At 44.8% G+C, this 13,604-nt stretch overlaps 1 protein-coding gene across 2 annotated transcripts in view; it reads right to left on the bottom strand.

Annotated features, from left to right (window-relative positions):
• Positions 1-2,574: 2,574 nt before the first annotated feature.
• Positions 2,575-13,604, bottom strand: part of tamalin (trafficking regulator and scaffold protein tamalin) — a 36,553-nt gene continuing 25,523 nt past the window's right edge. For both annotated transcript variants that reach the window (XM_073071169.1, XM_073071170.1), the window contains exons 6-8: positions 12,991-13,057; positions 11,784-11,850; positions 2,575-10,370 (exon numbers count right to left, since the gene is read on the bottom strand). In XM_073071169.1, coding sequence (XP_072927270.1) covers positions 9,931-10,370; positions 11,784-11,850; positions 12,991-13,057 — 574 coding nt within the window. In that variant the 3' untranslated portion in view covers positions 2,575-9,930. The remainder of the gene's footprint in view (positions 10,371-11,783; positions 11,851-12,990; positions 13,058-13,604) is intronic.

Raw genomic sequence — 13,604 nt, 5'->3', positions numbered from 1 at the left:
CCCATTCTGTGTTGTTCTATATGTTACGTTCCATCACTAGTAAAGATAATTAAAATTAAGTTTCAGGAGTTAATATTAATTCTTAACTTTAACCTGGCTTCAAATGTGGGTATGGGCAGGGTTGGTGAGCTAGAAGCCCAGCTTTGGCTAATGTTAAACACAACAGATTCTGCAGATGTAACACACACACAAAATGCTGGAGGAACTCAGCAGGTCAGGCAGCATCTATGGTGAGGAATGAACAGGCAATGTTTCAGGCCGAGACCCTCCAACCTGATGAAGGATGTCAGCCTGAAATGTCAACTGTTCATTCCTCTCCATAGATACTGCCTGACCTGCAGAGTTCCTCCAGCATTGTGGGTGTTTCTCTGGCTACCGTTGCAACCTCAGAAGGCAGACTGTTGCTTGCATTGACTGAGTCATCACAAGAGAAAGCACCACCCTTTCCACATAGATTGTTGCCTCCTTCCTGGTGGACATTCACTCTCAGGAAAAGCCGGGTACCTTCTGAGGCAATTGCCTTGTCTGGGCCACTACACAACCCTCAAAAATCAGGCCTCGAGCAACGTGCGGAAAGATAATCACTGGCTTCTTTAAATTAAAACTCAACCTCAAAGGCTCTGAACATTTCTTCAGCCAAACAATTGTTCAGTTTGTCAAATGTTCATGCAAAGGCTTTTGGGTTTTTATTGTACATTTGTTTCCTGTTACAGGAGCAAAAAAAAAAACATAAGCAGGTCATAGAAAAAAATTTCCAGGAATCTCTTGAACAGGAAGCTGCAGCGAGATTAAAGTTTGTAATCTGCAAGGCCTGTAACTGGTGGAAAGTTAGTCCATAGCTCAGTGAAATACACCAGCCTGACAGAAGCAAAGTCACTTGGCCAAAGTACCAGCATACATGAGAAAAGGAAACCTATTCGAGCATCCAAGACTTTACTATGTGTGGCCAAATTCATAAGTACTGGTTGCAAATTCTTACACAGTGGTTTCCAGGAACTACAAGGACTTACACTGTCCAAAATACAGACATGCCAAGCAAAGACTAATTTTGACTTTACGAATAATTTAATATATTACTCTTGGGGATATGAAGTTGTACAATAAATTATAGTAATGACTGGCTTATGATGTCTCTGATGTGGAGCACCCTTCAATTGCGAACAGTTTTTGACCCCTCATCTTGGAAAAGATGTGCTGGCATTGGAGAGGGTCCAGAGGAGGTTCACAAGGATGATTCTGGGAATGAAAGGGTTATCATACAAAGAACATTTGATGGCTCTGCGTCTGTACTCACCGGAATTCAGAAGGATGGCGGGGGGGTGGGGGGAAGAATCTCATTGAAGCCTTTCGAATGTTGAAAGGCCTAGACAGAGTAGATGTGGAAAAGATGTTTCCCATGGTGGGGGAGTCTGGGACAAGAGGGCACAGCCTCAGGATAGAGGGGCATCCTTCCAAAACAGAGATGCTGAGAAATTCCTTTAGCCAAAGGGTGGTGAATTTGTTGCCACAGGCAGCTGTGAAGGCCAAGTCAGTGGGTGTATTTAAGGCAGAGGTTGATAGGTTCTTAATTGGACATGGGATCAAAGGAGAAAAGAAAGGATCAGCCATGATTGAATGGTGGAGCAGACTCGATGGGCCAGATGGCCTAATTCTGCTCCTGTGTCTTATATTTCTTATTATCACATGTACCAAGATGCAGTGGGAAAACTTGTTTGTGTGCCATCCAGATTGATCATTTCATATACAAGTACATCAAAGCTTTAATCAAGAGAGTATAGAGTTACAGTTAGAGAAAGCGCAGTGCAGGTAGACAAATAAATTGCAAGGGCCACTACAAGATAGACTAGGAGATCAAGAGTCCATTTTATTCGTACAGGAGGTTGGTTTAACAGCAGGATAGAAGCTGGCCTCGTGTCTGATGGTACCTGCTCTCAGACCCTTGTACCTTCTGCCCAATAAGATAAAGGGAGAAGAGAGAATGTCTGGGGTAGGAGGGATCTTTGATTCTGCCGGCTGCTTTACTGAGGCAACAGGAGGTACAGGTGGAATCTATGGGTGAGAGGCTCATTTTCATTCAGTGCTCATCTAAAGTTACACAAATTGCAAAAGGAATCCCTGCCAATGCTTTCTCACCCTGTATCAAGACACTTATAAATAACTCCTCTCTGAGCTCTGCAGCTGTCCGTGTACTAACTCATCCCCAGACCACATCCTCTCCGTTGTTTCATCAGCCTATACACCTGGAACAAAAGTCTGCCGCTCTACAAGTGCTTACGCTCACTCCGCCCCCGTGTCAGTTTGTCCAGGAACTAAGCCATTTGCAATCTAACACTAATAACTGGTTACAAAACAATTGCTCTGACTAATTGCAAGTCAAGTACTGCCAGTTCAGGACCAGATGCTGTGGTTCTTCACAGCCATATGGAGTGGATAAGGGTCGATGAAATGAACAAAACACTAAAGGTTTCACTTTATGTCTTCAACCTCCCACTGTTGAGTCACCTGATTGAAGAGGACTTCACTTCCAAGAATCACTATTCCTTAGTACTCATGGAAAGAAAACAGCAGCAAATATTCCTTGGAAGATTTCAAAACTTTTATTGTCAAATCTTGTATTTTACAGAGAGTTTCACAAATTTAAGTTCTGTCGCTGCTTTTAAATGAAAACATTTCTTGTACAACTTATCACACCATAAACCTTAAGTAAAATACATTAAAATAAATATTAAGAACATTAAACAAATAATGGAAAAAGATATTTACAAAATATTACAGTATTATTTGCATGAAAATTATAGTGACATTATGATTTGAATAGATTGGAACAGAAGTTATTAAGTAAAACTTGGAAATTATGCCACACAATTATTGTACAAGTCCTTAGCTATTAAATTATTTTTTTGATGTAAAGGCTGAAGACACAAGAGTCTGATAATGAAAGTTTAACAATCTACATCATATTCACAGACAAAACAAAACATCAGTCCAACATGAAACATTACTGAAGACACTGGGGTATAAATTCAATAACATGGCCAATCAGGCAAGATCCTACTTGGTGGCGGTTGCATGCCAGGGAGGAGGGCACCTCATACCTCATCAGAATAAATCAGGGAAGCCACACAGTGCCCTGATGTATTTTGCCAGCCGGGGCTTTTGTCTGTGCTATGAGGATTATGAATTGAGGGAATAGGAAGACAGGGATGGAGGGGAAATGCAAGTTGAGGGTACCTTCATTGGGCCTTGAAGCCAGAAGAGTCATCCTCAAAAGGCAGTGAGCTGGAGATTTAGGATTTTTTTTCCTCTGATTGGCCCGAGTGATTTCTCTACAGATTACTGATTAAACAAATGAGGCTCCTGGGTTCTTTTCAGGCTACCTCCAGTAGCAGCCAAAAAGACTTCAACCAATTTAGTATGCCTCCTAATTGGTGTGCCATAATGAAATTGGCCATTACTATCCATAAAACAGGGCCCAATGTTGACTTTAGACCCCACTGCTACAGCATGTCTAAACTGAACACTTGAATGTGACTTAACTGAAAGCTCCCTTCCCTTGACACAAGATTTACAATTTTAAGTAACACACTTTATTTTACTAAAATGGAGATTTCAATGTTCAAATTCCACCCCGCCCTCCACGGTGTAGATGTTGCTTGTTTACTATGAAACTGAGCCTCAGAAACAAGATGTTGCTCAGGCTCTCAGACCCATTCTTCCATTCATTAGAAATCATGGCTGATTTTTATCTCAACTCTATTTAACCACCTTGGCCCCATGACCCTCATCTAAAAGAAATCGGTCAACTGCTGTCATAATACTGAATTGAGACCAGCTTCTTCTTTAATTTTCTTCTTTGCACAATCTGAAAAGGGCTGCTAAAATAGGTACAGTTGGTAGGGCGTGGTGGCAGTTCAATTAAAACAAGCACTCTCCTTCGAGAGAAAACTGATCACATATTGTCAACCCTAGCTGGGTATTCAACAAACCATACCATGTACTATCTCATCACAAAGACACCCAATTTTAACCAAAGCCTAATATCACACATGCTTTAATAATGCAAGCAGAAAGCTTTAATCTTGTAATTAGGTTCCCTCCTTGCTTTTAATTCAACAAACATTTCATAGGTTGAGTGACCTGGGGCTTTTCTCTGTGGAGGGAAGAAGGATGAACAGTGGTTTGATAGACATGTACAAGATGATAAGAGGAATAGATTGATTGGACAGTCAAAGATTTTATCCCCCAGGTCTGAAATGGCTAATGAGGGGGCATAATTTTCAGATTACTGAGGAAAGTATAGGGGGAGGGGACATGTTGGAAGTAGGCTCTTCCCCCCCACAGTGGCAGGTGCACGGAACCCCTGTCAGGGATGGTGGTGGAGACAGATACATTAGGGACATTTAAGAAACTCTTAGGGGCATATGGATAATGTCGGAGGGAAGGATTAGGGTTAAAAGGTCAGCATGACATTGTTTTAAATTCCATGTCCTATATATAATATCACAGTCGAGAGATTGTTTCTGCTTATGAGGGTGAGCATTATAACAGTCACCAATGGTTCACTGAGAAGTTCAGGAGAACTTTATGTGGAACTTGGGAGTGGTTGAGGTGAATACTTGTGGAGAGAAGGAGAAAGGAATGAAGGATATGCTGACACAAGATGGAATAGGAGGCGGCTTCTGTGTGGGACCAAAGCATCACCACGATCCATTTGTGGTCAATAACTTGCTTCTGTTCCATATAATGATCTCCAAGAAACACAAAATGGCATCATAAGATTCTTGATTGGTCAGGGCATGAAGGGATAAAGGGCAGAGGGGAGGCAGGAGATTGGGGCTGACAGGGAAAATGGATCAGCCATGATGAAATGGCAGAGCAGACTCAATGGGCCAAATCGCCTAATTCTGCTCCTATTTATTAGGGTCTGATAAAACCATGGGGAGATCCTTATTCAGACCCACCCCACAGGAGAAGAGGTAATGCTCATAAGTTAGCTTATCTAGGCTCGGAAGGTTGAGCAAAACAAGTGGGAGAGGGAACTGGGACCAAACCCATTGCAAAAGGCTTTTTCTCCCGCTTTCAAAATAGGCACAATTTAACTTAGAATGTGCAAAGCAAGGATGCTCATGGAAATTTCAACTGTGATTGTGAAGGAAAACTGAATAAATAGAGGGCACAACATTTGTTATTCAAAATAGCCCTGGAACAATGCAAAAGGGAAAGAGCCTTTGATGCGGTTTGATCATCCCTAGAAGGCAGAGGCATTCTGGACCCTCCAGCACAGAAAGGGATTGGACTGGGCTCATATCAACAACTTGCCAGGGCCAGACAGTTAACTAATTACATCTTCACAAATACAGACAGACCTTGCATTTATTTTGCGCCTTTCACAACCTTGCGCTATCCCAGGTGACTTCCAGCCACTGAACTGCTTTTGAACTGTCATCACCAGTTGGAATTAAGAAATGCAAAAGGCAATTTATGCACAGCAAATTCCCACAAACACCAGCGTGACAAAAAAAATAGTTTTACTGACACTGCTTGGAGGGACATACACTCAGAGGCCACTTTATTAAGTACACCTGCATGTTGATGCAAATGTCCATTCAGCCAATCATGTGGCAGCAGCTCAATGCATAAAAGCGTGCAGACATGGTCAAGAGGTTCAGTTGCTGTTTAGGCCAAATATCAGAATGGGGAAGGAATGTGATCTAAGTGACTTTGACCATTTGGTGGCAGATGGGGTATCTTAGAAACTGCTGATCTCCTGAGGTTTTCACACATAAGTCTCTAGAGTTTACAGAGAATGAAGCAAAAAAACAAAAAAAAATCCAATGAGTGGCAAATCTGTGGCTGAAAATGCCTTGTTCATGGGAGAGATCAGAGGAGAATAGCCAGATTGATCCTAGCTGACAGGAAGGTGACAGTAACTCAAATAACTACGTGTTACAACAGTGGTGTGCAGAAGAGCATCTCTGAATGCGCAACATGTCGCACCTTGAAGTGGATGGGCTACAGCAGCAGAAGACCACACTGGGTTCCTCTCCTGTACCTAATATAGTGGCCACAGAGTGAATATCAGCCAGGATAACTCTGTAGCCCTTTTAAAGAATGCCACCCACTCATCTACACAGAGCTCTAACTCTCCTGGATGTGCAATCTAGAATTTGTACTCAAGTCTCTAAGGTGGGATTTGGCCCTGCAATGTCCGGATATGCTCATAGTCCCACAGTTAAAGATCACCTCCTGGGTCTTTCTGACATTGTCTAAAAGGTTACTCTGGGTGTCCCTAAACAGAGAAACACTTTGAAATTTTGTGCCAACACTTGCAGTAAGAGGGCACCAGGTTCAGTTTTGAGTTTCTTTCAAAAAAAAAGTTGGGATTAGTTGCTTGTGTGACCTTCTATTAGACCATCTCAAAAGGTCAGAGTATGTCAACCCTTAGAAACCAAACATAATGGAGCAGAACGCGCTTCTCAGGTTAGCTGTACTCAACAGGATGTGACTGCCCTTCAGTCCGAGCATTGTTTGGTGTTGCTGCTTGGCTTCCTTTCAGCCGAGCCCATGCTGTTTTTAGACTGTTGCATCTGATGTTGGCACCCACCTAACATTCCCCCCCCTCCCAAACCATCTTACTTACTGTCTTAACTGTGCTGAAGTTGTGAAAGATTCTGGTTGAAAACCTGACAGCCTCCACACATGTATCAACAACATACAGCTTTTCAACATAACCAGTGTCTGCAAGCCTTTGCGGTTGTAGAATTACCAAGAAACTATTTAGAGATCAGTATTCAGTGAGGCAGTTTGGACCTGTAGTATTAGGCTACTTAACGAGGCAGTACCCAGTCTCTTCAATTGCTATTCCTTTGAACCATTCAGTCCCATAGGATTTAAGAATTTATTATGTTTCTACCTGCTGTTCAGTCCGATTGAAACGAACGTAACAGTTCTAAGACCCTTGTGAAATTCCATCAGATCAGTTCTATTATGTGAGCCAAAACAACAAATTTGAGTGACAAATTTTAAGCATTAAAACTGTGCTGGGGGGCAGGGGTGGAATTCAATTATAGGCAAAGTCTAGTGGATTCTTTCTCTGGTCACCTTTGGGATACAAGTGGCTGGAGGCATTTTCTTCATGACAATAACCATGAGGGGTGGCAGAGTCCTGGAGTGCTACGACTGACCTCATTACACTGGGGGCTAGGCAAATGGGAAAATCACCCCAGGAATTTCATGTGGTTTTGTCCTTCACTGAACCTTTCCACACAAGGTGTACCCCTGACAGTCTATCAAGCTAAGTCAACAAAGGCCTTGCATTTTCAAAAAAAACAGCTCTCAACAATCACGTGACATCCTGAAGGGACAGTGGAGCATTCAAGAGTGTTGCCATTGTTGTAATGCTGTAAACACAGCCACCAGTTTGCAGACAGCAAGCTCCCACACAAGCCAGAGATGATCAGATAATCTATTTTTTTAATAAAATGAGGCAGGGAAAGTATTAGCCAGGAGAAATCCCTTGTGCTGAAATAGCTTAATGGGATTTTTTCCCTACTAGCATGAAACAGGAGATAGTTTAACATTTCTCGACACAAGAAGACCAGACAGTGCTTTCAGAATGTCTAGGCTGACATGAATTATATTCTTTCCCTCTTCCAATTTTGCACTAACTTCATGTTTATTATGTTGTTTATTTTCCACATTTGCAGGTATAATATTAATTTATGTTTATCCTTCTCTTATAATGTACTCTGCTGCTGCAAAAAGCTGATTTTAATGACATATACCCTGGGCATGTATGCCTATAACAATAAACTTGAACTCTGCCTTAAATCCACAGTTTTCTGATAAGTCAGAGATCACAGACAAAGGTTTGACTGTGGAGCTCCCACAGATGAATAGTTCTCACCACTTAAAGAAAACATGAAAACTGGCCTTTTGGGTGGCCTATGATTCTAGGTTGGAAGTGGGAGATGGGGAAGAGAGGGTCTGTCAATATTAGTGGCATACCTTTCTGCTGTCATTCCCCAGTTAAACTGTTATAACACCCCACCCCCTGACTTTCACTCCATTGAATACTACTGGGGTGGGGGGGGGGGGGGGGAAGAAACAAATCAGCACTACCATCTCCAAAAGCGAAAAAATTTATAAATGAAATTTGGGAAAAAGCTGTGTTATTCTAGCAAAACGTGATATCAAAGAGCGTTGCCTGAGACTTTGCTGTGTAGATTTTTACCCTTGACGCAGCTGAGACTGGAGAAATTAGCTTTGTCACCTAGCCACCAAAACATACAGTGAAATGTCTCATTTTGCATCAAATCAGCGAGGACTGTGCTAGGCGTACCGCAAATGTCACCACTCTTCCAGCGCCAACATAGCACGCCCAGAACTCACTAACCCTAACCCGTATGTGTTTGGAATGTGGGGGGGAAACCTGAGAATGTACAGTGCATGCACCATACAGACGAGCAGATGGAATCAAACGCCAATCTTATAGCTGGTGCTGGAAAGCGCTATGCTGGCCGCTGTGCTAAAGTTAAAAGGGTGACGCTGTGAGGATTTGCTGTGTACAGTTTCACCGTGACACAGCTGAAGTTTGATCGCATTGGAATGGCAGTGGGTACACCACAGCTAGTTGGGCATCTTAGGCCACAGTGTGGAAAGACTGGACTCAGACTGGGAAAAGAAGTCTGAGAGCTGTGGACTTGGGCCTGGCTTTAAGCCACTAATTCGGACATTCAAACCCCCCAGTTGGTTGAATAACTCAGAGGTGCCATTTGACACCCACAGAGACTTTGTGGAACCCTTTCCTTCCCTGCAGCCGTACCCCACCAAAAAATGTGTTGGAAGCAGTTATTCCTTCCTTACTTCTTTGACTGAGCACCCTCCCAAACTTCCCCCACTTCTGATTTGCGCCACTGAAAGCGTGCTGGCAGCTCTGCGAGGTCGTCTTGAGATACACTTAGCAATGGCCAGTGGGAGAATGGGCCAAATGGCCCCATTTTGCTCCTAATAAAGGGGACCTGGGAGTCGTGAGAGGACAAAAGCAACCGGTGTGCTGTGACCATTGAATATCAAGTTCCTTTACCACAAGCAGAACTGAGAGTGAGGTCAGAACAGCCAGAAACCTCAAGACAGACTGTTCACAGCTCACCAAACAATGGCGCTGTAATGGAAAGAGCTTAAAGGTCAGAGTCACACCCACCCTCAAAATTCAACACAATAAAAAAAAACGTGGATATCAAGCAGTTTAAAATGGCAAGAGCCAAGCTCGGTAGATGAACTTCTTTGTATGTGGGCTGGAGCTCAGGTCAGGACACGGCTGACTCCCAGGCTACTCACTGGGTAGTTTGTGTTCAGTGAGAGCTCGGGCGCCCGATCTCTGTGTGACAAAGGCAGTGGCAATGGTGGCAGTGTTGGGATTGGGGCCAAAACGTGGCTCCGTTTCGCCGTCCTGCTCTTTGGGATGCCGCGAGGCCACTCATTTCCCGCACTTGAGCGACGATGCTACCGCCTTACCCAAGAGGAGGGAGAGCAATCACAGAGCATGGACACCCATCAACCCCTCAAACATTGATCCCAACCCCTCTTCTTTCCACAGAACCCCATGGCTCTTGACTACTTCCACTGCCTCAGAAGGTAGAAGGGACTGCAAAATGTTAGAATGAAAGCTTGTGCTTCCAAAGGAAAAGTGTGGAGAAAGCACAAACGACCACTGCAGTCTATCTGACTTATCCCAAAGTTCAAAAGCCATTAAACGTGTCTCTTACCCTCCCCTCAGTCACATCCTTTGGCACAGATACCGTCCAGCTCACGGTTGAACTTACTGATCCTGTGCAGCTCCAGTTCTTGCACCCAGTCTGTAAGACTTCTGGTGGCAACAATTAGCGTTGAGAGTAGAAGATTTAATAAATAAATGCTCAGGCACTTCACCTACAAATGGCTTTCCTCCTCCTCCACGGACCGGTTGAGTCCTGGGATATACTTGAGCAGTCTCTTCCGCAGGCTCTTCCTCCTGGGCTTCCTTGGAAATGTCCCAAAGGCAGCTTGGTTGTTGCATTTCTCCCAGGAGGTGGAGGAGCCATTGTGACCAACCCTGGCGCTCACACTCCGTGTCAGTGGTTTCTTGGCAAGGACCACCTCGTTGCTGTGAGTGCTGTGGCTGTCTTCGCTGCTCATCTCTAAGGGGTCAAAGACACAAGTCTGATAAATGGGCTCGTCATTGCACTCCATGGTACTGGTGCTGCTGTGGGTACTGCCACTGGAGTGGCTCTGTCTTTGGGCCCCTGGGCTGGAGTAGAGGCCTTGACCATAAAGGCTGGCTCTGACCGATTCGAAAACGTCATAAACACTTGGATCTTTTGACACGACCCCTGGAAAGAGGGCACAAACACCAGGTGGTAAGGTCGACAGACTAGAAGGCTTGCCACACTTAAGCTTCCAATCAGGCTCCAAAACACTGGCATCCTTTTACCCGAGTGCCTTCCACTCACGCCACTAAATCCAGCGCTTTGGGTGGCAGCCTGACAGATTCTGCCACCGGAATGAAGAAGCAAAATTTAGCATCTTAAGAGCAGAGGGGAAGATTATAAAAGGTCACAAAAGGCCTGAAATAATCAAATAAACATGTAACTTGTCAGTGTTAACTACCAGGACATAAACAGACTAGTCCTTCTCTGTCACGTTTAACCACAACAGGGGACGGGTAGGAACCGCAATAGGTCCTCACCACATGTAGATCCTCATTCGGCAGAGAGCACCAAGACCCAATGTAGTGCCCTTGGCACCTACCCCAAACACTTCAGGAGGAAACGTCACCTTCCGCCTTGCAAACCTCCACTGCCCCACTGACTCGCCAGTGCGTCAGCCACTGAGCTCGTCCGGCAAGGATCCGATGGGCATAGTGACCGTAGGGTCTGGACCCGGCAGAGCCAGAGGCTCGGGAGCTGGAACCTTGCCTGCAAAGAATTCAATCCGTCTGCCGGATATTACTTGGGTCTGCTTTGCATGAAAAATAGAGTGGAAGCAGTCAACAGGAGGCATGGGAAGGGATGCTAATCTCTGGTACCAAATGAAAGAGAGCGATTGCCGGGGTTGGGTTTGGAGAGGAGGAACAGTGGTCTTCCAAGAGGACTGTCCCCGCCACTTAAACACTTCTATCTTACTGCAGACAGCCACCTGTATTGGACAATTTGCCAACACTGCAGGCGCTGGTGGCAAAGGCAGTCAATGCGCGTTAAGCGCGGCAATGCTTTGCGGACGGTTCGAGCAGCTGTTCGCGCTTTGTTGTGATGCGGCTGCGCTCTTCTGTAGGCGACCTCCCCTTGCCCCCACCAAATCTCCAACCGCACACGCTCTCTCCCCCTTCTCGTTACTATGGGCTGTGGGACGAATTTCTGGGAAATGTTTCTGGCCACATCACTGCACCAACCCACCACAAGCCACAGACAGCGTGTCCACAATCTCACCATGGGTGTATGCATTTGTCTAAAGGCAAATGCACATTACATCCATCCTGACCGACAAACCTAATGGATAAATGTGAGGAACTATAAACTAGACATCCCAGGCAAAAACTCAATCCTATCAGGCTGAGTGCCAAAATGACCCCACTTCACACCCTTTATTTTACAACCAGGGTTGTGCTTGCTGCCTCTTGGTTAAAATTGGGATTAAAGCAAAGTTGATCAGAAAATCCTCACACTATCCGACTTGAGCTACAGTTACCAATAGAATCAGCTCCCAGTGCCTGGCCTCACCAAGGAGGAAATGCGGTGTTCACCTACCATGCACCAGTCTTTGTTCCTGGGCCATTAGAGATCTGTACTCCTCCCACTTCTCCTGCAGTGTTTGCTGGCAAAGAACAATAAAACATCTCACATGAGGGCAAAAAAAAATAAGCTTGCTACAAATGCAACACTAATTCATCTCCCAATCTACCCCACTGCGCCTCCTTGCATTGTATCTGTCGCCTCTCACTACATCTTCTCTGGAAGTGCAACACTGTTTTCCTCGTTATAAGCCCGAATGGAACGCAAACACAAGCCTTCCACTGCATCTCAGCGCCTGTGACAATAATAAACCAACTATCAACAGCAATCGGTGAGCAAGTCACCATAGAGAGCCACGAGGTGAATGAGGATGGAGGACGGGGAACAGTGGGGTGGAGACAATGGGGGAGGGATGCTGAGGTTCTTCAAATGGACACGACAGCTCTGGCAAAAGGCATCTTCAAGGAATCAAAGAATGGGAAGAGGCCCCTCTACAAACTACGCCCAATCATGATTTATCATGGAGTCTACTTGGTCTACTTATTACCTCTGGTGTTCAGAGAGGTGAGACATGGAGAAGTGGGATGTTGAAATGATCTCAGCTTTTCTGCCATTAGGCTTTGTCACTACCCAGTCTCAGACTAGCTCAAGGGACGGACTTAAGGGCATCACACTGGCACACAAGGTTCCTGACACCAAAGTGTCCTTGTGCATCATTGTACCTGCATTGTGATGCTGTTCCATGGGCAAGTGTGAAACACACTGAACCAAGTCAGTGTGGCTGGGTCACAGAACCAGGTTCTGGTGGAATGTTGGAGGACCTATTAGAAGGTGGGCCCGTTTCTCAGTCATCTCTACATTGTGCATAGAATGGCACTGAAGAGGTGAGATCCAACAATCACTGACCTTGGAAGATCTAAGCACTTTCAAGATCAAGAGGGAAAGAACTTCTTGAGATTTGATGAGAAATCAAAACAAACTCTATGTCCTCTCACCATACAATTTTACCACCCTCAATCTCACAGGTACTAATTCAGGTCTTCCTCTAACCCTGCTAATGCCAAATAAATACTTCATTCGGGATCCCTTAGTCTCCAGAATTTGCCCTCATCTCAAATCCTGCTGGAAATGTGATGATATTATGTGTTGTGTCTCCTAATCCAGCCTTCACATGAACAGCATTCCATGGCCCATGGATAGAACCAGGCAGAAATCGATTTACCTTCAGGTATTGCAGTCTGGTTTCCAACTCTGCTCGTCTGATGGAAGTTCCGTACACAGTTTCAAGCCTGGCAGTGGAAAGGTACCAGTCAAACACTGAAGGGCACATATTCCAGGTAATACCTTTGCACACCCATTTCTTCTTTTGGCTATTTCTTTTGTGACACTGTCTTATTGCTACCATGAACCCATGGTATTCCTCTAATAGGCCACTCCCAGTTCTATTCCGCTGCTCCTCTACAATCAACTATTGGCATACAGAGAATGAGGTGGATATCTCATTCACTCTGTGCCTCCCATTCTTAGAGAAGCACTGTCCCAACCCAATCCTCCCTCTGATGGCCGGGTAAGTGATTAGACCATAAGACATAGGAGCAGAATTGAGCCATTGGGCCCATCAAATCTGCTCCACCATTCAATCACGGCTGATTTAAGTTCCTTTTCAACCCCATTCTTCTGCCTTCTCCCTTTGAAGCCTCCAATAATCAACCTATAAACTTCTGCTTTAAATATATACACTGACATGGCTTCCATAGCCATCTGTAGCAAAGAATTACACAGATTTCCTACCCTCTGGCTAAAGAAATTCCTCCTCATCTCTGTTCTAAAGGGACA

Source organism: Hemitrygon akajei, chromosome 18 (assembly GCF_048418815.1).
Source record: "Hemitrygon akajei chromosome 18, sHemAka1.3, whole genome shotgun sequence".
Classification (NCBI taxonomy): domain Eukaryota; kingdom Metazoa; phylum Chordata; class Chondrichthyes; order Myliobatiformes; family Dasyatidae; genus Hemitrygon; species Hemitrygon akajei.
This window is presented reverse-complemented; position numbering and strand designations above follow the sequence as displayed.